Source organism: Lampris incognitus, chromosome 19 (genome assembly GCF_029633865.1).
Source record: "Lampris incognitus isolate fLamInc1 chromosome 19, fLamInc1.hap2, whole genome shotgun sequence".
Taxonomy (NCBI): Eukaryota; Metazoa; Chordata; class Actinopteri; order Lampriformes; family Lampridae; genus Lampris; species Lampris incognitus.
Window position 1 is genome coordinate 4,701,446 of NC_079229.1, and position 23,532 is coordinate 4,724,977.

Consider the following 23,532-nt stretch of genomic DNA (forward strand, 5'->3'; position numbering starts at 1 on the left):
GCCAGGGTGATGAATGATGAAGAAGCGGCTCTGTGCACCAGAGTTTAGAGAGGAAGAGTTTCAGAGGACCCGGCCTATAAGTAATGACCCGGGGGGGGGGGGGGGGGCGGGGGTAACCCCGGACGGGTCCTTCGTTTTTGACTCCGCCGGCGTAAAAAACTCCCGAGATGCTCGGGGGGGGGGGGGGGTGGAAGACGACGCACGTTTGCTTCCAGCCTTATCGAGCTACAATTAAATGATAAAAAAAAAAAGGTAAATTAAAAAGAAGAGAAAAAAAAAGATAAACGCCGGGCTTCCGTTTTTCAGAAGAAAATGATGATGTAACGGCGACTTTCATCTTTCCCCGGCTTTCTAATTTGTTTTATCACCCAAAGCCAAAAGGCCTATAATCCGCTGATAAGTCCACTAATCAACTAATACCATGGACACAGTATAATCTCATCAGCCCAGTAATCACCCCCCCGCCTCTGGTCTGCATCCACACACACACACACACACACACACACACACACTTGACGGCCACAGTACAGGACAGCTTTAGAACACCTAGGACAGTGGTAGTACTATATTGGGTGTGGCATCCATCCATCCATCCATCCATCCATCCATCCATCCATCCATCCATCCACGTGTTTCTCTATCCATCTATGTGTCCAGATAGCCATCTGTCCCTCCACTCACTCACTCCTCTGTCTGCCATGCCTCCAGCTTGCTCAACCTCTGGCCCTCAGTGTGCTGCACAGTGAGCTGCACAGCGAGCTGCACAGCGAGCTGCATGGTGTGCTGCACGGCGAGCTGCACAGCGAGCTGCACGGCGAGCTGCACGGCGAGCTGCACGGCGAGCTGCACGGCGAGCTGCATGGTGTGCTGCACGGCGAGCTGCACGGCGAGCTGCATGGTGTGCTGCATGGTGAGCTGCACGGCGTGCTGCATGGCGAGCTGCATGGTGTGCTGCATGGTGAGCTGCACGGCGAGCTGCACGGCGAGCTGCACGGCGAGCTGCACGGCGAGCTGCATGGTGTGCTGCATGGTGAGCTGCACGGCGAGCTGCACGGCGAGCTGCACGGCGAGCTGCACGGCGAGCTGCACGGCGTGCTGCATGGTGAGCTGCACGGCGTGCTGCATGGCGAGCTGCATAGCGTGCTGCACGGCGTGCTGCACGGTGAGCTGCACAGCGAGCTGCACGGCGTGCTGCACGGCGAGCTGCACAGCGTGCTGCATGGCGAGCCAGCGGCGGCGGGAGCACGGGAAGGGCACCGGTAGCCCAGCGTGGCGGTGTGGCGGTACCTTGGTAGCAGTAGAGGTCTCCCACGCTGTTCTGGCGTGTGATGTGCTGCCAGTAGGCGCTGCGCGGCAGGGAGATGGACTTGGTTAGCGTCTCTCTGGAGTGGATCTGAAACAGACAAGAGCAGCCTTTTTTTTTTTTAGTTTCCCATCCCTGCTCTCTGTCACACGACACTCCCAGTGGCGGCGAGAACTGCAAAAAAAAAAGAAGAGGGAAAGACGGTTCCAGCCTGTACGGACGTTCCTTGGGGGTGAAATGGAGATTAATTTAGGATGTTGCGTCACGAGCGCCTTAACCCCCAGCCGGGCGACTGCGACTCGGTGGTGCATTTTATTATCTTGATGTGCGTTCGTGCCATTAGAGGTCTCATCTGACACGTGGAGCGTTACTCCGGCTATTGTGGACTACGTGTCCGATGCTGTTCACGTGCACAGAGGGAGGGAGGGGTGGGGTGGGGGTGGGGAAATAGCAGCCCTAATGAACACGACATTCCCCAAAGCTCCACTGCAGCGACGGGCGGCCGGGGTTGTGTGGCTCAGCCGTGATTTATAGGGCTGAGGGTTAAAACGCCGCATTTGGAAAGGATCCAAGATGGCGGGGTCCAAGAGCATGGCCATATGGTCAAGCCTCATCAGGCACTCGGCAGGCCTACATAAATAAAGAATACAGATGATAGCGGGGCGGGGGGAGGAGGAAGGAAGGATGGTGGGATGCAAGGAGGGAACAGAGGCCAAAACCACGGGGTGTCAGAGGGCTTCTGGTCCAAAGGCAAAGACACCAGAGACCCCGCCTACGAGGAATACGGCAACGCTGTGTGTGTGTGTGTGTGTGTGTGTGTGTGTGTGTGTGTGTGTGTGTGTGTGCTTGAGGATGAGGATGAGTGTGTCCCTGTCTGTGTATGCAGGAAAGCATGAACAAGCTTGTGTGTGTGTGTGTGTGTGTGTGTGTGCATGAGGATGAGTGTGTCCCTGTCTGTGTATGCAGGAAAGCATGAACAAGCTTGTGTGTGTGTGTGTGTGTGTGTGTGTGTGTGTGTGTGTGTGTGTGTGTGTGTGTGTGTGTGCATGAGGATGAGTGTGTCCGTGTCTGTGTATGCAGGAAAGCATGAACAAGCTTGTGTGTGTGTGAGCAGAATATATAATCTGCAAATTATATAATGATGTATTGCCTCCATGTTGGCTGTTTTCTAAAAATAATGCTGTGTACAGAGTAATCACAGTGTAACCAGGGGAGGGATCGAACCGGCGGAGGGATCGAACCGGCGGAGGGATCGAACCGGCGGGGGGATTGAACCGGGTCTAAATCAAACAAGCAATGGAGAAAAAAAAATCCAAGGAGAAACAAGTATTTGGTAGATTTAAAATGATTTAGTGTGTGTGTGTGTGTGCATTAATGAGTACATACATGCCGAGATGCGGGCGTGTTGGCATATTCCCCAGTGTGTGTGTGTGTGTGTGTGTGTGTGTGTGTGTGTGTGTGTGTGTTTGTGTGTGTGTTGGTTTTTCAACTATCTTGCAGCAGCAGGTGAGCGGCGTGTTCGCTGCATCAAGATGTTCCACACACGCTGTCTGTCATCTGCGAGGCGCTACTTGCAGACACGTGTACCGACGTGACTCCCAAATCTATTCATGCATTCACCCGTTTATTTATTTATTTGTTTGTTTGTTTGTGGTTGTCTAAGCGTTGCGGCATCAACGGCACTGCGTTGTATTTTAAACACCGCCCAGCTTGTGCTCCGCTTCAGCGCGATGTGACGGATAAATGCTGCAGCTTCATTTCAATTCCTGTTTTACCCGGGCTGTTAGACGAGCGTCTGCACGTGACAGATGGAGAGCAAGTATGTGTGTGTGTGCGTGTGTGTGCATGCACGCGCGCATGTGTGCGCGTGCATGTGTGGCGCGCGTGCATGTGCGCGCGCATATGTATGCGCGCGTGCATGCGCGCGCGTGTGTGTGCGTGCATGTGTGTGTGTGTGTGTGAGGTGTCCCAGTTCCTGGAAACCAACAAGTCTTCTTGATTCTTATTTCTCTCTTCATCTTAAAAATAACCAGTGTACAAATGTTCCCGAAATACTGACATATTTACCCCCCCACCCCATCGGCGGCGGCGGCGTGCTGACGTCACCACGCCCCTCCCCTCTGGCCGCCGCGATACGGTTCGCGGGAGGTCTGCGCGGGCCGACCGGACGCCTGTCCGAGCGGCGCCGGCTAAAGCGGCGGAAAGCGCCACGGCGTTACCTGGGAGCTCTTCTCCATCTCCTCCATCATCCTCTCGTGCTGCTGGGCGATGGACAGCGTGGCCGAGTGCACCCGCTGGTAGATCATCTCCCCCTCGCGCGTCTGGAACGTGAACAGACCCTCGCCGGTGTCACACATCCTGCGCCAGGAACATGGAGGGGGAGGGAGGAGGGGAGGTGGGGGGAGGAGGGGGGGGGTGATCAGGCTCTCAATTTTGACTGCTGGTTTACAAATGTGCATGTTTATATCATTAGATACACTCGCATTGAAATGCACATCTGTGTCACACGCACACACACACACACGCACACACACGCACACACACACACACACACACACACATATATACACACACACACACGCGCACACACACGCATAAACTCCCTGCTACTTTGTTGCCTGCAGGGCTCTTTGATAAACAGTGATTTCCTGGGATGTGTTTGATATTCTAAGTTGCTTTGCCAAAAGTGGGGTTTTTTTGGATCCACCCTCCCCCCCCTTTTCTCCCCAGTTGTAGCCGCCGGCCACTTACCCCACTCTCCTCAGCCGTCCCGGTCTCTGCTCCACCCCCTCTGCCCACCCGGGGAGGGCTGCAGACTACCACATGCCTCCTCCCATACATGTGGAGTCACCAGCCGCTTCTTTTCACCTGACAGTGAGGAGTTTCACCAGGGGGACGCAGCGCGTGGGAGGATCACGCTATTCCCCCCAGTTCCCCCCCCCCCGGACAGGCGCCCCAACCGACCAGAGGAGGCGCTAGTGCAGCGACCAGGACACACACCCACATCCGGCTTCCCACCCGCAGACACGGCCAATTGTGTCTGTAGGGACGTCCGACCGAGCCGGAGGTAACACGGGGATTCGAACCGGCGATCCCCGTGTTGGTAGGCAGCAGAATAGACCGCCACGCCACCCGGACGCCGCTTCACCGAAAGTTTTTGACATTTCCAAAAGTGACTCGTTTCTTCTTCTACCGCTGCCGTTTCATTCGTACAAACACGACAGACAAACGCACCCGCAAACACGCGACATCATCACATACACACCACATCACATACGCAGCATCATCATCATCATCATCATCATCATCATCATTATCACATACACACCACATCACATACGCATCATCATCATCGTCATCATCATTATCACATACACACCACATCACATACGCATCATCATCATCATCATTATCACATACACATCACATACGCATCATCATCATCATCATCATCACATACACACATCACATACGCATCATCATCATCATCACATACACACATCACATACGCATCATCATCATCATCATCATCATCATTATCACATACACACCACATCACATACGCAGCATCATCATCATCATCATCATCACATACACACCACATCACATACGCAGCATCATCATCATCATCATCATCACATACACACACCACATACGCATCATCATCATCATCATCATCATCATCACATACACACATCACATACGCATCATCATCATCATTATCACATACACACCACATCACATACGCAGCATCATCATCATCATCATCATCATTATCACATACATACCACATCACATACGCATCATCATCATCATTATCACATACACACCACATCACATACGCATCATCATCATCATTATCACATACACACCAAATCACATACGCATCATCATCATCATCATCATTATCACACACACCACATCACATACGCAGCATCATCATCATCATCATTATCACATACACACCACATCACATACGCATCATCATCATCATCATCATCATTATCACATACACACCACATCACATACGCATCATCATCATCATCATCATCATTATCACATACACACCACATCACATACGCATCATCATCATCATTATCACATACACACCACATCACATACGCATCATCATCATCATCATCATCATCACATACACACATCACATACGCATCATCATCATCATCATCATCATCATCATTATCACATACACACCACATCACATACGCATCATCATCATCATCATTATCACATACACACCACATCACATACGCATCATCATCATCATCATCACATACACACATCACATACACATCATCATCATCATCACTGGCGGTCATTCGGGGTGGAGTATGACTGTCCTCCTTCTAGGTCCTTGCAGGAGGACACCTGATGCGCCTGCAGCCACCACGTACACACACACACACACACACACACACACACACACACACACACACACGTGTGTGTGTGTGTGTGTGCTGCTACCTGCCAGACTCGAAGGTGAACCAGGTGGAGTCGCGCCCGTATCTGCGGAGGGAGCTGAGAGGCCACATGACCAGTTTGACCCGGGCGTTGTGAATGTCCCACAGGTGGATGTTCTCGTGGGTGATCTGCATGGTGCACTCTCCGTAGATGTCCAGGTTGGGCGTCGGCATCAGGTACACGTTGAAGCGTTCTGGAGACATGCAAGTGGACACGGGAGAGGAGGGCAGAAGGCATCAGGACGGGAAACGGGGCAGATTTACGGAGACATCTTAATATCGCAGCGATCGAGTCTGTGAGCCGGTGGGATCCAGCACGGCGATCGTGTTGCCGGAAACCTCGAACGGCGTCTGCGTTCTGGAGGACACGCCCACTCATAACTAAGTCCAGTCCAGCGTGTCTGCACTCGGACCCGGAGGTACCGGTACCGCCAGCCTGCACAAACACGGAACTCCCAGAAAAAACCCGACAGGATGAGAGGAGACGGCTCACGCACACGTGAAGAGGAGGGGTGAGGCGGATGAGGCGGGGCAGTAAGGACGCCGGGGCATCTGAGGCGAGGGGTTTTTCAGGCAGGCCTGCTGCTCGTCCTAAACGAGGCTACGTAAGGGGCCTGATTAAGACGGGGGTTGGGTTTTTATCGAGGGCTGGATTCTTCTTCTCTGCCTTTTGGGGAAGAGCCCCGGGTACAGCGTGTGTGAGTGGGTAGTGGAGAAGGTCGGCGGCTGTCCTGTTGCTAAGGCCCGGAGAGGAAACTGAACCGGTCTCACTGAGGCACTTCAGCAAGCAGCAGCTTGTTTGGCAGCAGGTCAGCGGGTCTGTGTGAACCCGCCTGCAGGACGGGGCCTGTGGGTCACCTCGCCCACACCGGGCAGGTGCTGGGAGGTGGGTTGGTCCTGCACAGGAGCGTATTCTAAAACATGCAACTCAACCAAATCATGCCACCCCCACCCCCCCACCCCCCGGTTTTCTCCCCAATTGTACTGCGCCAATTACCCCGCTCTCTGAGCCGTCCCGGTCTCTGCTCCACCCCCCTCTGCCGATCCGGGGAGGGCTGCAGACTACCACACGCCTCCTCCCATACATGTGGAGTCACCAGCCGCTTCTTTTCACCTGACAGTGAGGAGTTTCACCAGGGGGACGTAGCACGTGGGAGGACCACGCTATTCCCCCTCCCACCCTGAACAGGCGCCCCGACCGACCGCAGGAGGCGCCAGTGCAGCGACCAGGACACACCCCCACATCCGGCTTCCCACCCGCAGACACTCCCAACTGTGTCTGTGGGGACGCCCGACCAAGCCGGAGGCGACACGGGGATTCGAACCGGCGATCCCCGTGTCGGGGGGCAACAGAATAGGCCGCCACGCCACCCGGAGGCCCCCTATCATGCCACCTTTTTGGGCAAGGTCAACCGCCGACTGGCGTGGCGGGGCTCTGCAAAACCCAAACCCCAGGCCATTCACTTGAAACACGCTCTCGGGGAGAGAGGAGGAGGACGGAGAGGGAGCGCTCCACCATCTAAATTAGCCCTCGCTAATTACACCTAATGATTCAAAATAAGCCATGTGTCTGCAGTGCAGAGAAAATGGCGTTGTCATAGCGTGGAAGTCTATTTTTAGGAGCAGTGAAAATGAACTTTAATCTAATTATCGGCCCCTGCCGTTTGGGGGTGGGGGCTGGGTGGGGGTGGGGGCGCTAATTGAAACGTGAGTGGAGCACCAAGCCTCTTATTTCGTTAGTCGGACAAAGAGCAGGGAGGAACTGTTTTAACCACGCGATGCAAACCGCTGGTCGGCCGGCGGCCTCCCCAACCGCTCCGGGGCTCGGACCGCCGCGCCACCGGAAGCAAAAGTTCTGATATCTCGTTAAGCGAGATGAGGTGACGAGGCACCGCGAGCGTGCCGCCAAAGCGGCGGACGCTTCACGGCCTTTTCCAGACGGTTTCTTCCCTCGCCTGTCGCCTCCTCCATTTCCTCTGCGACTCCCCACGTGACGTAGGAAACGGGCCCCTCCGTGATAGCAGTGCCCTGCCGCCTCCTCCCTTTTCCAGCTCCCTTTCCTGAGAGCGGGATGTGGGGGGGGGGGGCACATTTATTTCACACGGCTTTAGGAGCTATAATCTCATCCATCTCGGTGACAAGCTTCATTATGGGGGAAGCCAGTGATGCACAGCGCCTCTCATTAGGCCAGGAACAGATCCGTGGTCATAGCCTGCGACCTGTGCTACAACACACACACACACACACACACACACACACACCGTCCAAAAAAACACACTTCAGCACACACACAACACACACACTCCCTTAAACCTCTGAAGTTGACCCAACATCTGCTAATGTAACAAGTAAATGTTGGAGGGGGGGGGGGGGACCAGATATTGACAAATACGGCCCCCTATTAGCTGGGCCTAATTGGACAGTGGCTGTTCTGGTCGCCCCGGCCCTCGGAGGGCTGGGTTGCGTTAACACGTATGAGGCCTGGGCGGCGACCGCTAACAGTTTGATGGCCGGAGCGAACGAGAGAGATTGACCCTGAATGGCCGTCTGTGTTTGCAGGCACTAATTGGGCACTCACCGTTCTGCTCCCGCTGCACCCCCGCCGCTAACAAGTCTGGCTCGCCCAGGCTGATGTCGTTGAGGCGGCTGCCCAGGCACTCCACGCACAGCAGCTTGTACCATTCCTCCGCATCCAGCTCTGCACACAACCACACGGAGATGAGCAAATATGGCGCATGCGCCGTCGAACACACACTTGCACATTCCGCCTCCGCGTCAGATCGCTGCAAACGCACACACGGTGACAAAGGGAATGGTTTGCGGCTTTGCATGCCCGTAGGGTACGTTGTCGGCGTTCCAAGTCTCGAGACGGTGCGCCATACATTTGTGCGTTACACACACGTACACGCCCACACACAGTTTCTGCACACACATCTGTTCAGTGTGTAAAAACCCATGTCAGACAGTAATGGTGCCAGCGGCGTGTGATGACAGGCCTATACACCGATGAGCCAAAACATTATGACCACTCCCGGGTGACCCGAATAACGGGGATCAGCTCCAAACAAGGGCACATGTCGAGGTGTGGGGTAGATGAGATGGTAAGCGAACCATCACTTGTCGTAGTCAACGTGTTGAATAGAGGAGAACCGGGCAGGAGTAAAGACCTGAGCCACTTTGACAAGGGCCGCCTTGTTATGTCCCAGACAACTGGGTCAGAGCATGTCTGAAACAGCAAGGCTTGTGGGGGTGCTCCGGGTCAGCAGCGATGAGTACAGCGTGTTTGGTGCCCAAGTCTCGTTGATGTGCGAGGCCATCCCGTCTGGTCCCGAACCGACAGAAGGTCCACTGGGGCACAGGTCACAGGACATTTGAATGGCGGTTACGGGAGGAATGTGTTGCAACACACGGTGCGTTGCACCCTGCTGTGTATGGGGCGGGGTAGCCTCAGGCGGGTCAGAGTGCCCCCCGGTGACCCCTGTCCACTGTCGAAGCGCCTGCAATGGGCACGCGAGCGTCAGAGCCGGACCTTGGAGCAGTGGAAGAAGGTCACCTGGTCCAATGACTCCCGCTTCTTTTAGAAAGCGATGGCGCCACAATGCACCGTGGGGGAAGACGACGAGCCGGCGGAGGGAGTGCGATGCTCTGGGCAAGGTTCTGCTGGGAAACCCCGGGTCCGGCCTTTCACGAGGACGTGAAGTGGACACGTGCCACCTAGCTAAACGTCGTTGCAGACCGGGTACACCACGTCTTGGCATTCCCTGATGGCGGTGGCCTCTTTCAGCAGGACAGTGCACCCTGCCACACTGCACAGGTCGTCCGGGAATGGTTTGAGGAGCACGACGAGGTGTTCGAGGCGTTGCCCCGTCCCCCAAATCCTCCAGATCTCAATCCGACTGGGCGTCCGTGGGATGTGCTGAGCTGACAAGTGTGAGCCACGGAGGCTCCACCTCACAACTTCAGAGGGGCAGCAGCATATCAAGCGGGTGGTCGTAATGTTTTGGCTCACCGGTGTAGGGTAACCCCGGGGGGTATTTGAGAACGAAACCCTCCACGTGCACGAGTACAGGTTACAGTAGCTGGGAGGGAGACCAATCAATTTGATCGATTCGGAGCACATGAAAACGGGCAGCCAGTTCAACAATGTTCAACAGCAGATGAATCCGGGGTATACTGCCCACCCACACCACCCACCACCCACCCACCCCCCCCACCTTCCCCCAATGCGCGGTTCTGACACAGAGCAATACAGTACCTCTGCAAAGGAAAAGAAAAAAAAACACCCAATACAGATTCGATCAGATCCGGCACCGACCATCAACTACTGTGGCTAATCGATAGGTTATTATCCAAGCTGAAGGAAGGCCTCGGCTTCTCGCCGGGTGAGAGCTGTAATTGGGGCGGGGGACGCACCGTGGAATCGGAACAATTCCGATGCAACTTTGAGGGCAATTATAAACTCTGAGTTAAGGGTGGGGTGGGGGGCTGGGCTGGGGGACTCAATTTGTGGAAGTTATGCCGTGGCTCTCCACTTGGCAGCTGGCACTTAAAGGGGCGAGCGTGCATCCGGGACGGTGGGATTGGGTCGTTTAATTGGAAACAGAGAGGGTACAGATGATTTCATGAGTCTCGAATTCTGTGTCGCCAACAGTTGCTGGTGAGCGCCACTTTCCCCTCCTCTTCAGTCGGCGGGAGGAGAGGGGAGCTGTACACAATGGGGAAAGGAGATATCCAATTGTCTCGTGTGAGCTTTTGCTAAGAGTTACTGGAGGATGAAATGAAGCAAGCGCGCCGGAGTTGTTTATCTTCTGTGCACCTCCTCCGTCCCGGAGCCCGGCGCAACTCTGGGATATGTAGCTGTGCTCGCCGATGTGTGCGGAGACACACGCGTGGAAGCGAAAGCCGGCCACCGTGGCTCGATGTGCTACGAGTGTTTGTGAATATTCACTTGCAGAAGCGTGTGATGAGTGAGCTGTGGTTCTGTATAATTGTGTGTGTGTTAGCATATCTTAAAAATGAGTGTTTTGAAATAAATGACAAGACATATGGTGCATTTCTAACAACTGTTTAACAGCTCGCATAGTGGGCCCGCAAGAGCAGAAGTGCTTCAACCGCATGCAACACAAAAACAACACACACACACAACATTTGCAAGGAGAACGATGCATAAAAGCAAACTTCCTCCCCCTGTCACACACTCTGACATATTCACACAGGCACGGCCACACCGAACATTCCAGCTCCATGTGCACCGGTGTTTGGGCTTGTCTAGACCAGTGGTTCTCAACCTTTCTGGGGTCCTGGACCCCCTGCGTATTTTTGATCTACCCTGAGGACCCCTCCACCTGATCTTGGGGGAGGGGGGTTGCAATTTGATGGAAACAGTAGAAACTGCATTTTAAATTGCATTATAGCATTTATTCACTCTTTGGGGCAAAAATAAGAGCTTTCAGTTGTAACTTTAGATATAGTTAACAAAACAGAATTCTTATGCAGTAACTTTCAGATATATGTAACAACACAGAATATGTATTCAGTAACTTTCAGATATATGTAACAAAACAGAATATGTATTCAGTAACTTTCAGATATATGTAACAACACAGAATATGTATTCAGTAACTTTCAGATATATGTAACAAAACAGAATATGTATTCAGTAACTTTCAGATATATGTAACAACACAGAATTCTTATGCAGTAACTTTCAGATATATGTAACAAAACAGAATATGTATTCAGTAACTTTCAGATATATGTAACAACACAGAATATGTATTCAGTAACTTTCAGATATATGTAACAAAACAGAATATGTATTCAGTAACTTTCAGATATATGTAACAAAACAGAATATGTATTCAGTAACTTTCAGATATATGTAACAAAACAGAATATGTATTCAGTAACTTTCAGATATATGTAACAAAACAGAATATGTATGCAGTAACTTTCAACAATGCAAACGGGAGCGAGATCTCTTATTAAAATACAATAGATTACACTTGTGAAACAGATGTAATTAGAGAAAAAAATCCTGTTACCCTTTATAGTTTAGGTAGATAAAGGTCTCAGTCACATTTGAGTAAAATAATCCTATTCCTATAAATGTCATAGGATCTTTTTTTTAAAGATATTTGATTTTCACGGACCCCTTGCAATTACACCACGGACCACTAGGGGTCCGCGGACCCCCGGTTGAGAAACACTGGCCTAAACTCCCTTGGATGTAAAAATGGTTGAAATCGAACCCCTAACTTAACCCCTGGTGTAGGAGGAGCTGAGGTAACCTGGCCACAAGGTCAACTGCCTCATCTAGACCCAGTCTTTACTGAGTGCTGTTATAGACCACCAAATGCAACGATAATATATTTGGGTGAAATATGTGAAATGTTAGGTAGTGTATGTGAAATAAATAATCAAATTTACTTCTACTGTTGATCGGAATTCCGGGGGAAACTCGGAAATAAGTTGCTTGCTTGTGCAGATATACATGGAATTTGTCACAAGTCATTACAAAGCCAACAAAATTATGTCACAGAGCTGATGGCTCACAATCGTCGACTTGCATTTTGATTACTTGCATCTAATTTTTACAAATGCCGCTGAGATGTGCTCGAAAGCGAATATCAATCCCACTGGGCTGTTGTGATCACGGCCTAACTGCAATAGGAAGGAGGACCGAACTTCCAAAAACTTCCAAAAACTTCCAATTGTACCTGGCCAATCACCCCACTCTCTGAACCCGTCCCCGTCGCTGCTCCCCCCCCCCCTCTGCCGACCCGGGGAGGGCTGCAGACCACCACATGCCTCCTCTCATACATGTGGAGTCGCCAGCCGCTTCTTTTCACCTGACAGTGAGGAGTTTCACCAGGGGGGACGTAGCACGTGGGAGGATCACACTATTCCCCCCCAGTCCCCCCTCCTCCCTGAACAGGCACCCCGACCAACCAGAGGAGGCGCTAGTGCAGTGACCAGGACACACACCCACATTCAGCTTCCCACCCACACATGGCCAACTGTAGGGACGCCCAACTAAGCGGGGGAGGTAACATGGGGATTCGAACCGGTGATCCCCATGCTGGCAACGGAAGGAAAATAATATGAGGAAAAATTAAAGATGCTAAATCAGACCGTAGAAAAATGTGGCATGCTTTCAATGAATTACTGTGAAAAAGAGCTAAGCCAACACCATCCTTTTTGGAAGCAGATGGAAAAATTCTTACTAAACCAATGGATATTGCTAATTATTGAAGTTGTTATTTCAGCAATAACATTCAGGAACCACGTTAGGGTGTGGGTCTCAGACATGAAGAAGATGGGCTTTCTAGCAGTTTAATTTTAAAAAAAGAAGCAATAAATCATGTAAGTCTAAATTTGAAAGAGATTGTATTGATACAATAAAGAAATTATTACACGAGAGTAAGGAAAAGCCTTCAAGTGTTGATAACCTTGATTTGAAGCAACTAAAACATGTAGCAGAAATGAATGAGCTGCCTATTTCTTACATCATTAATTTAAGTTTAGAAAAACGTGTTTTTCCTTTAAAACGGAAAATAGCCAAGATTGTTCCACCAACCAAGAATGGCAAAGAACCATTCTCAGGTAAAAATAGTCAACCAATAAGCCTACTACCTGCTTTGAGCAAATCCAAAATTATTTCTTTAAACAATATTCAAATATGGTGTATCACCATGCATATAAAAAGGGGCACGCTACAACTATGACATTAACTCAGATGACGCATGACTGGATGAAAGAAATCGATGAGAAAAAAGTTGTTAATGCTGTATTGTTGGATTTCAGTGCAGCATTTGACATATTTGATCATCAAGTTGTAGTTGATCTCTCGTGGCTTTGAAGCATCTGCTGCTGCATGGATCAAAACTTATCTCACCACAGGAAATATACTGTATATTCTAATGGTAGTTATTCTTAGGTAGGAGCAGTGGCTTGTGGAGTGCCTCAAGGAAGTTGTTTGGGGCCGCTTTTGTTTCCCACTTTCACAAATGATTTACCTCTAATTTTGACTCACGTCACCATTGTGGTGTATATAGACAATTCCACAATAAATACATCGGCGCACACACCCGGAGAAGGTGTGTATGTTGGTAGGACTTTAAATGAGCTATTAATGTTAATTAAAAAAAGGTTAACATTAAATAAAATGGCTCTTAATGTAGAAATGACAAAATGTATGGTATTTGGTTCAAAATATAAATTAAAAGTTGCACCTATTTTGCACTTAACTATAGGATATATAGTTATGAACAAGTAACAGATGCAAAGTTACGTATTAGGGATCACTGTTGGTGGTAAAAATGTCTTGGAAGAGCCAAATTGATCAGGTGGTGGTAATAATGGGCAGAAGCATGGCTGCTATAAAACGCTATTGAAGATTTAGGCCTAGCTATTGACCAAACAATTAGTGGACACATTGGTGTTATCACAGTTAGATTATTAGATGATTCGATTATTTTCCAGCGATTTGGTCCAAAACAACAGAAACTAATTTGAACAGGTTACAGGTAGCTCAGAACAAAGTAGGTCGCATTGATCTTCACTGTCCGCGTCGGACATGAGCAAGTACAGTAAAGAGCCATTTGGCTTGGTTAAGCGTAAAAAGCAGGTTGCATTATTCTCTAGTGTGTTTTATTGGAAATATCATTATAACTAAAACCCCAGAAATGCTTTATAGTGCCCTAACATTTTTTCCCGACCAACATCATTACTCTACTCGGCAGGCGTCAGAGGGTCATTCTCTGTTGCCTGCGTTGTAGAACTAGTTTAATACAGAGAACAGTTAATCATCCAACAACGGTGGCAGGAAATTCATTACGAAGGTTTTTTTTAATACATGTTTTTTTTTAAAAAAAAAAGTTAAGATTGTTTTTGTTTACACAAGGAATCATGTACAACCCTGTGTGACTTTTAGTTTTTTCTGCTCTTGAAGATGTGATATGGATGCAGAGCGCTATTCGTCCCACTCTTCTTTGTGATTCAGTAGATGGAGTTGTGAAGTGATTTCTTTTCTTCAGTTATTGAAGAGATGAAATTATACAGCGTATGCATGAGACAGGCTTTGAGTTGGTGTCCGGCTGTCGTGCGTCTTACTGGTTGTGTTGTGTATTATTAGTCTTATTGTGTAGTGTGAATGTGTGCATTGATGTACTACCCGTTATTGAAGTATTGTTGAAGAAACGCTTATGGGCACCCCAGGAAGAGTAGCTACTGCTACGACACAGTCGCTAATGGGAACCTGAATAAACATAAACACAGACTGTAGTGTTGGAGCTATTGTCTAGCCATTCAGCTAGCAGAATCGAAACAGGAAGCCAGGGGCTAAAAAGCTAGTCGTCGTATTCCAGTCCTGTGCTACACCAAGCGACATCATGTGCCATGTGTTCAGTACCGGACAATACTGAAATATATTCAGCAGAGCTTGTAGGCCAATTATTTGTTATTAGTATGAAAACATTAAGTCTAATTATTTCATGATAAATGAGGCCATATGACTTTGAATCCTGTTGGGGTGTGCGTGTGTGTGTGTGTGTGTGTGTGGTGATGGGGTTCAGGAAGTGAAGGACCTTGGGAGGTCATCGGACACAGGTTCATAAAGAGCTCCATATGGTGGTGCAAGGGGGAGGGCTGTGGGTATGGAAATGAGCCGTGAGACAGACTACTGTAAGTGTGTGTGCGCATGTGCATGAGTTGACCTGTGTTTGTGTGTGTGTATATGTGTGTTTGTGTGCACATACATGCATGCGTGCATGTGTGCGTGTGTGTGTGCATGTGTGTGTGTGTGTATGTAAATGAGAGAGCAGACATTAGACAGAGTAGTCAGCAGGTATTTGATCCCTATATATGCACAGACACACACACACACACACACACACACACACACACACACACACACACACACACACACGTGTGCGCACACAGATGCATGCACGGGCTAGGCTAGAGTGAGTGAAAGTGAGACGGAGCTGTTTCCTCCATCGCCGATCGTCCATTAACATCATCAAACTCCGCTGCCCTCCGCCTCCCTCCACATCCAGCTCCGTCCATTTGCCGCTCCACAACGGACCATTGCATCCCAACCGGCCGAGTGCGGAGAGGATAATCACACGGCTTTTTGGCTTCCTGGCCACGTTTTTAAAAAGCAATCACTATTGTTCCAGTCAATAATTGGGCTGAAACACATTGCAAAACGAGTACCTGTGATATGAAAATCAATATTCCTAAGCAGACCCTCCGACTTCTTAATACAGCGGCAAATGAGCAGCGTTTGGCCTTACTCCAGCGGCCCCCCCCCTCCCCCCTCCCTCTCTCGCTTTCTCCCTCCCTCCCCTTTCTCTCTCGCCTTCACCCGGCCCCTCGCTCCCCACCCCTCCTTCATTCTCCGTCATCTCTCCTCTCTTCTTTTCTTGCAAGGCGTTCTTGGCCACCTCGCACACACCTGTGGTTCCCACTAGCGCCCCCACCATCACCCACCCCCCCACCATCAGCCAGCCAAACACACACACACACCAGAACTCAACTCCCCACTACTTACCCCCCACCCCCCACTAGGGTGGGTGTAAGTGTGTGTGTGTGTGGTGGTGGTGGGGGGGGGTCATGGGTGAGTAAGAGCAGCCACTTACCTGACTCACAGGCAAACGTCTTGGACGTGTCGTCGTAGAAGATGATGGCCACGGCGTGCTTTTTGGTCTCCCGCGGCATCCGGGTGATGTTCTTGACGTTGTGGAGCTCGGTGATCTGCGGAGGACAGAGTTGGGTAGCAACAGATCTTTACCCTGAGCCAATCACAGCCAGCAGCCACAGAACGGGGGGCGGGCGGGGGGGGGGTTGTCTCCTTTGGTAAGAATAAAAGTAATAATAAGACGGGGGGAACGGGTGGTGGTGGGGCGCTACACCCTTCAGGAAGACCGCTTGTGTTAATGTATGCTGAGAGCATTTCGGGGGGGGGGGGGAGATGTGACTCGCCCGGGTTGCACGCCGAGCGGCCGCGCTCAAGCACCTCCCCCTGCAAACCCCGGTTCCAGCCGACACAGAGAGGGCCGTGATGAAAAGGCCTCTAAACCGTCTTACCAGGAGGTTGATCTCGAATAGGAGAAGAAGAAGAAAAAAAGGAAGAAAAAAGAGAAGATTACGTTTAATTGAATATTACCCGCGTTTACAGGCCGTTTTATGCAACGATCTCCTCTGTGTTCACTTCCCCCGCTAGATAAAGCCCATTACATTACTGTCGTCCATCCCCGGCTAGCTGCTGGCTCTCCGCCAGACCGCCGGGGATGAATTAGATGGGCTCGCTGCCCGTACAGTAAACCTCGGCGGTTAAAGCTACGGTACCGGGCCCTCGTAACACGCACAACATATGTGGGGACCGCGGACTTCTGCGCTTGATGCACATGAAGCGGGATATATTTTTGGCCCCGGGGTTGCCAGGTCTGCTCCACTCAGCACTTTTCATCTTGTACAGCGGTGGTGGGGAGATTGGGGGGGGAGAGGAATTTTCAGCGGCGGAGCCGGGCAATAACGGAGAGCAGGAAATGGAGAGGGGGAGGGGGGGCGGGGGGGTACGGATATTCTGAGATAGGAGTTGTTGTTTTTTTCATACACCTCCATGATAATACCTGGGGTTCATTGTTTTTCCCACCCCAAAGATGTGTATTTGTCCTCGGGTAGGCTATTCCCACACATGACCGCCAGCTGAGAGAAATCAGCAGTGGGAATTTCGGGGGGCTGCACGCTCTGCAAGCCTTGTGTCTCTCTTTCTCCTGTGTTTGTGTTTACCGTGTAAGTGTGCAGGCTTGATTATCTTCCTCTGTGTGTGTGTGTGTGTGTGAGGGAGAGATTTGGGTGCTTTCCCAGGCCTTGGGTGGGGGTGGGATGGGGATGGGGATGGGATGGGGATGGCTGGCTAGTGTTGAGCAAAGTGAATCATTTCTGACGAGACCTACTCCCGTACCCCCCTCCCTCCGTGCTCCGCTTGTCTCCTCTCCCTTTTCTCCTGCTATCAAAGGCGAAAAGCTAAATCTCCTCAAAATAATTGCCGCTCCTCGGTTTAGCGATTTGCGCTTGCATGTGCAGATATTTGTATTTAAAGGCGGCCTCGTCTCTCCGTTGTAGCTGCCACCGTCGAGAGAGATGTAGCGCGGGGTGGGGTGGGTGGGGTGGGAATCCCACCTTGTCGTTTTTCTGTTTATTCTTGCCGAGGAGAGACAGAAAGACGGGGGAAAAGAAAGAAATAAAAGAAAGAAATAAAGAAAGAGTTGATTCTGTAAGTCGGCCCGCCGGTGACGCCAGCCCATTTCCTCCCCAAAGCACTGCGGCGTTGAATGAAGCCCTCAGACAGGACCTTTGCTGATCTTTGTGGCAACGCATTACAGGGTGCACTGGTGCATGGGTGCAGTCATCACTCACGCCGGCGCTGGCTGGGGCAGGATACAGCCACGCGGGACGCCATCCCCCCCCACCCAACCCCACCCCCCGCTTGACAGCCTGATGCAGTAGACGGAGAGCCGTTTCATTCACCGCACTTGGGTGATCACGCCAGCGAGAGACGCTAACACAGCGCCCACCCCCCCACCCCCACCCCACCCACCCCCTGCCGCTCAGCCCTCAGGTGTGAGCTGGCGCTCAAACCCACTTTGTGCAAATTGGGACACCGTGAGGGATTATCTGGAGTCGAAATGAGTGCCGTCACCCGGGGTTTGGGTACGTCCGCCCGGTCACAGAGGATAGCTCGTAATGGCGGGGGTGCGAGAGACCGCCCGTTACGGATTAATAGAGAAGCTCTCGCGCTACGGTTGCGTTACGGAATAAAAAAAGGACGCCGCAGCCGGCCTTCCCTTCTCCCCCCCCCCCCCCCCCCGTCCCTCTCATCGTGGATGCGGCGCCGCGCGCTGCACAACTCCTGTAAGATTACCGGCCTCCACAAACGATAATGAGCCGTAATTGGGCTATTTTCAGAGGGCTTAAAAGGTGGGGAGAGAAATATAATATTCCGGATTATCTCCTTAAAGGGGGAGACGGCCTCGCGGGAAGGAGAGAGCAGGAAAATGCCTCTTAATGGATTCTTATCTCCGTCAGCTGCAGCCGTTAGAGAGCATCTCTGTACAAGTGCAGAGAGGAGGTCGGTTGCAGGTGAGCGTTACACGGCTGCGGAGTCGCCAGCCGCTTCTTTTCACCTGACAGTGAGGGGTTTCACCAGGGGGACGTAGCACGTGGGAGGATTACTCTATCCCCCCCCCCCTGAACAGGTGGAGACCAGACCGGAGGGGGCGCCAGTGCAGCGACCAGGACACGTACCCACATCCGGCTTCCCACCTGCAGACGCTGCCAATTGTGTCTGTAGGGAGGCCCGACCAAGCCGGAGGTAACACGGGGATTCAAACCGGCGACCCCCCCCAATGCCACCCGGACGGAGGCCCAATAATAGCATTCTATTCAACCCAATGACTCCGTCACTGGGTTGAAGAATGTTCTTGAGATGTGCTTTGCATTTCATTCTAACACGACTAACTCAAAAGCCTTGAACAGAAGAGGGGATTTTTTTTATTTCGCCACTCAGTGGTCAAGTAAACTAAAGCGAGGCGTGTGACCGGACTGTGAGCAGGGCACGTCAATAAAAGGGTCAAACAGTGTGACCTATGAATAAACATTTGTCAGGCTTTGAGTAGTGTCTAAACCGGGCACCGTCTCGCGGGTGCGTCCCTCATACATAATACCGTTCTGACATCTCGAAATTACCACGGGGAGGGCGAGGGTTGGCAAATACCTCACAAAGAGGGAAGGATTTATATGAATCCATGGAGATCTAGCAGGCGTTATAAACCATCAGCTGTGATGCATTTTTTTTCATTTTCTGCCGAGCTCGAAGCGTCGTCGTGGATCTTCCTTCGCTCAACTAGCCGTAGTAATGACGCAAACGCTTCGTTTAAAACGAATGTGGACGCCGAGAATGGCGTCCGAACGTGCATCCGAGCGTACTCAATAACATGTAGTATTACTGAGCCGGTATTGCAGGCATTTTTAGTGAGTCTGAAACCATAATATGCTTCAAATAGTATGCCAGAAATACCCGGATGTCCTACCACATCCAGAAGAATATCATAGCATGGGAACGCTGAGCAGTATGCTGGCAGGAGTATCCCACAATGCACTGCCATGCTTCACAACAACCAGCGATACCAGAGGATGGTTCAAACCGAAGCAGCAGGCCGGTGGAGCCGCTTGAATTCAAACGTTACTTCTGACCTCAGCAGGAAGTAGTTAAAACTAATGGTTATATTTACATTTTAAAAATTAAAGTTTCCTTCATTAATCCCCTCGGGGAAATTCAGTTACTGCAAATTAACTGATCCTAGTTGTGATCTGTGTAGCTAGGAGCGGTGGGCTGCCGCCTTCATGCTGCGCCCCGGGGACCAACTCCGGTGCTTTCCCCCCACTGCCTTGCTCAGGGGCACAGACAGGAGTATAAACCCTAACATGCATGTTTGTTTTGATGGTGGGGGAAACCGGAGCAGCTGCAGAAATCCCACCGCTGACACGGGGAGAACATGCAAACTCCACACAGAAAGGATGCTGGGATGACCCCCCCCCCAAGGATGGAAAACCCCCGGGGTTCGAACCCAGGTCCCTCTTACTGTGAGGCAACAGCGCTAACCACTGGACCACCGCGCCGCCCGATGTCAAAGGTCACCGGCTGGAATCGAACCGGTGATGCTGTGACCGTGTGGTCATATGGTATGCGCTGTAACCGTTCGGCTATGGAGGCACCCCAAAAATAGATGCCTGGAACCCCAGTGTTGGTATGGCGCCATCAACCTGCAGCAGCTTAGAGGAAGTGCTGCGGCTCACTGCAGTGTGGTATACTGGGAAAGTCGTCGTACTTCTACTCACCTGCTAATAATATGCAGTATGCAGTATATAGCATACAATTTCCGACACCGAGTGAAGTCCATTTTTTGTTTACAGTACCTTGTGGAAGCTCCTGAAGTAGGCCGCCTTCTCATCCGGGTACTTCTCTAACCGCCGAGGCCCTTTGCTGGACGCCTTCTTGAAGACCAGCCAGCACCTCCGGAAGATCTGACAGCAGAGAGGGAGAGGAGGCTGGTGAGGGGACATGGCGAGGGGGGCCCGGTGACAGCAGGGCGAACCGTCATCCAGAAGACCCCGTGTCTACTGGATGATGGTCTGCCCTGCTGAAGTGCCCTTGAACAACGTACCCTATCCCCCCGTCACTGACCCCAAGCTGACCCCCAAGCGCTGAGCCTCCCAAGTGGAGGAGGAGGAGGACGAAAATAAATGGAGAAATCAACTAAAGGACACTCCCCCCCGCTTTACGGGAGCAGAGAAATGGACTTCGGCAAGCATCAAATTAAGGGGTCGGGGTGATCGACCGGAGGTCTGGGACGGGAGGGAAGCGGAGAGGTCCGAGCTGCTATTCCCTGGCACCAAAACATCGCCGTGAAGCACAGCAGAAAAAGCAAGCCTCGTGTTAACGGGTAGAAAAAAAAATTAATTCCAAATAACCCACTTAGCAACAACGTACTCCACCAACATGTTTAAATGCCAGCATAACGACCAGACACAAGTTAGTCTTTATTTATAGTCTTCCACTCAACGCAGCAGGTATATAAAACAGAGACTGGCCTTCGCTCCGCAGTTCGCCCAACTTAAAAAGCCTCGGCGGCATCCAACACAAACGTGTTAACAGCAAGCAGTGAAGAGTAACAGATTATCCCAATTCAATTACCCATATGTCTCCAAACAAACAGCGATCACCTAGGGGAACACCACCCGGTGAAGGGCACGTTTCTGGGTGGGTAGAATAACCAGTTTCAACCCTTGGGGAGGGGACGAAAACAAACAATCTCCCACTCCATCGTAATAGCTACCTGCTTCAGTAAGGGTGTAGCTGTAGAGGACAGTGATGGAGGTGTCCATGTGTAAAGGATATAAAGGGGTGTAGATGCCAGAGGACAGTGATGGAGGTGTCCATGTATAAAGATATAAAGGGTGTAGATGTAGAGGACAGTGATGGAGGGTCCATGTAGAAAGTGTATAAATGGGTGTAGATGTAGAGACAGTGATGAGGTGTCCATGTAGAAAGTGTATAAATGGGTGTAGATGCCAGAGGACAGTGATGGAGATGTCCATGTATAAAGGATATAAAGGGTGTAGATGTAGAAGACAGTGATGTGGTGTCCATGTATAAAGTATATAAAGGGGTGTAGATGTAGAGGACAGTGATGGAGGTGTCCATGTATAAGTATATAAAGGGGTGTAGATGTAGAGGACAGTGATGGAGGTGTCCATGTATAAAGTATATAAAAGGGGTGTAGATGTAGAGGACAGTGATGGAGGTGTGGGTTAGACTGAATGTAACAGTTTTTGCAGTTGAACATCTCGCCACATCTTCTCGAGATCCACCTGCCTCATAGTCTATTGGTCCACCTGCCTCATATTCTATTGGTCCACCTGCCTCATATTCTATTGGTCCACCTGCTTCATATTCTATTGGTCCACCTGCCTCATATTCTATTGGTCACCTGCCTCGTATTCTATTGGTCCACCTGCCCTCATATCTTATTGGTCTACCTGCCTCATATTCTATTGGTCCACCTGCCTCATATTCTATTGGTCCACCTGCCTCATGGTGTTTTATTGGTCCACCTGCCTCGTGGTGTTTTATTGGTCCACCATGGTGGACCTCCGTGTCACCTGTATGGTCAAGGCCTCTTCTGGAGCTCTGTTTGATGGAGGCAGTGTGTACAGAGTTGATCCTAACGAGCACCTCCCCCGGTAGAAAGGAAAAACATGGATTCTCTCCCTCAGAGCGGCGCCTTATTTGTTGAATTTGTCACCAGGGCGACCAGCTCAAACCATCCCGAGGACATGCCAGCACGTTTCCGCTCAATAAACGGATAAAACTGGTTTTAGTGTGGCCATAAAGCTATCACATTATGAACAGAATCTCTTAATCTCAAGAGTTCTGGACCCATCCATTCATCAAACGGAACGAAACCCATGAGAATGAAAAAAGACAGGTAAACCCCCCCCCCGCCTATACCCCTGCCTTCCTTCCTCCCTTCCTTCCTGTCCCTCCCTCACACGTCTCACTCATCATAGCACCGGGGAAGTGTAATAAAACACATCTGAGTGATGGGTGCCTCTCAAGTGCGTTTCAAAAGTGTGTGTTGATTGGCGGCTCGTTCACACCAGCCGGCGACGGCACACATACCACTGTAATGTGTAGCGTGGGCCACTTCAAGGTCAAGGCATGGGGAGGCATATTCTTCTCTCTCCCTCTCTCTCCGTCTCTCTCCCCCTCTCCCCCCCCTCTCTCTCTCCGTCTCTATCTCTGGCTCTCTCTCTCTCTCTCTCTCTGGCTCTCTCTCCCCCTGTCTCTCTCTCTCTCTCTCTCTCTATGTCTCTATCTCTGGCTCTCTCTCTCCCTCTCTCTCCCTCTCTCTCCCCCTCTCCCCCCCCCTCTCTCTCTCCGTCTCTATCTCTGGCTCTCTCTCTCTCTGGCTCTCTCTCCCCCTGTCTCTCTCTCTCTCTCTATGTCTCTCTCTCTCTATGTCTCTATGTCTCTATGTCTCTATCTCTGGCTCTCTCTCTCTCTCTCTCTCTCTCTCTTCCTCTCTCTCCTTGGCTCTCTCTCTCTCTCTCCCCCTCTCCTCCCCCCTCTCTCTCTCCGTCTCTATCTCTATCTCTGGCTCTCTCTCTCTCTCTCTCTCT

General features: G+C 51.0%; 1 protein-coding gene across 1 annotated transcript in view; it reads right to left on the minus strand.

The window, feature by feature from the left end:
• dok6 (docking protein 6) overlaps positions 1 to 23,532 on the minus strand; it is a 44,793-nt gene that overhangs the window by 3,775 nt on the left and 17,486 nt on the right. The window contains exons 2-7 of the mRNA XM_056299737.1: positions 20,767 to 20,874; positions 16,425 to 16,539; positions 8,360 to 8,479; positions 5,786 to 5,975; positions 3,523 to 3,661; positions 1,288 to 1,393 (exon numbers count right to left, since the gene is read on the minus strand). Of these exons, the coding sequence (XP_056155712.1) occupies positions 1,288 to 1,393; positions 3,523 to 3,661; positions 5,786 to 5,975; positions 8,360 to 8,479; positions 16,425 to 16,539; positions 20,767 to 20,874 (778 nt within the window). The remainder of the gene's footprint in view (positions 1 to 1,287; positions 1,394 to 3,522; positions 3,662 to 5,785; positions 5,976 to 8,359; positions 8,480 to 16,424; positions 16,540 to 20,766; positions 20,875 to 23,532) is intronic.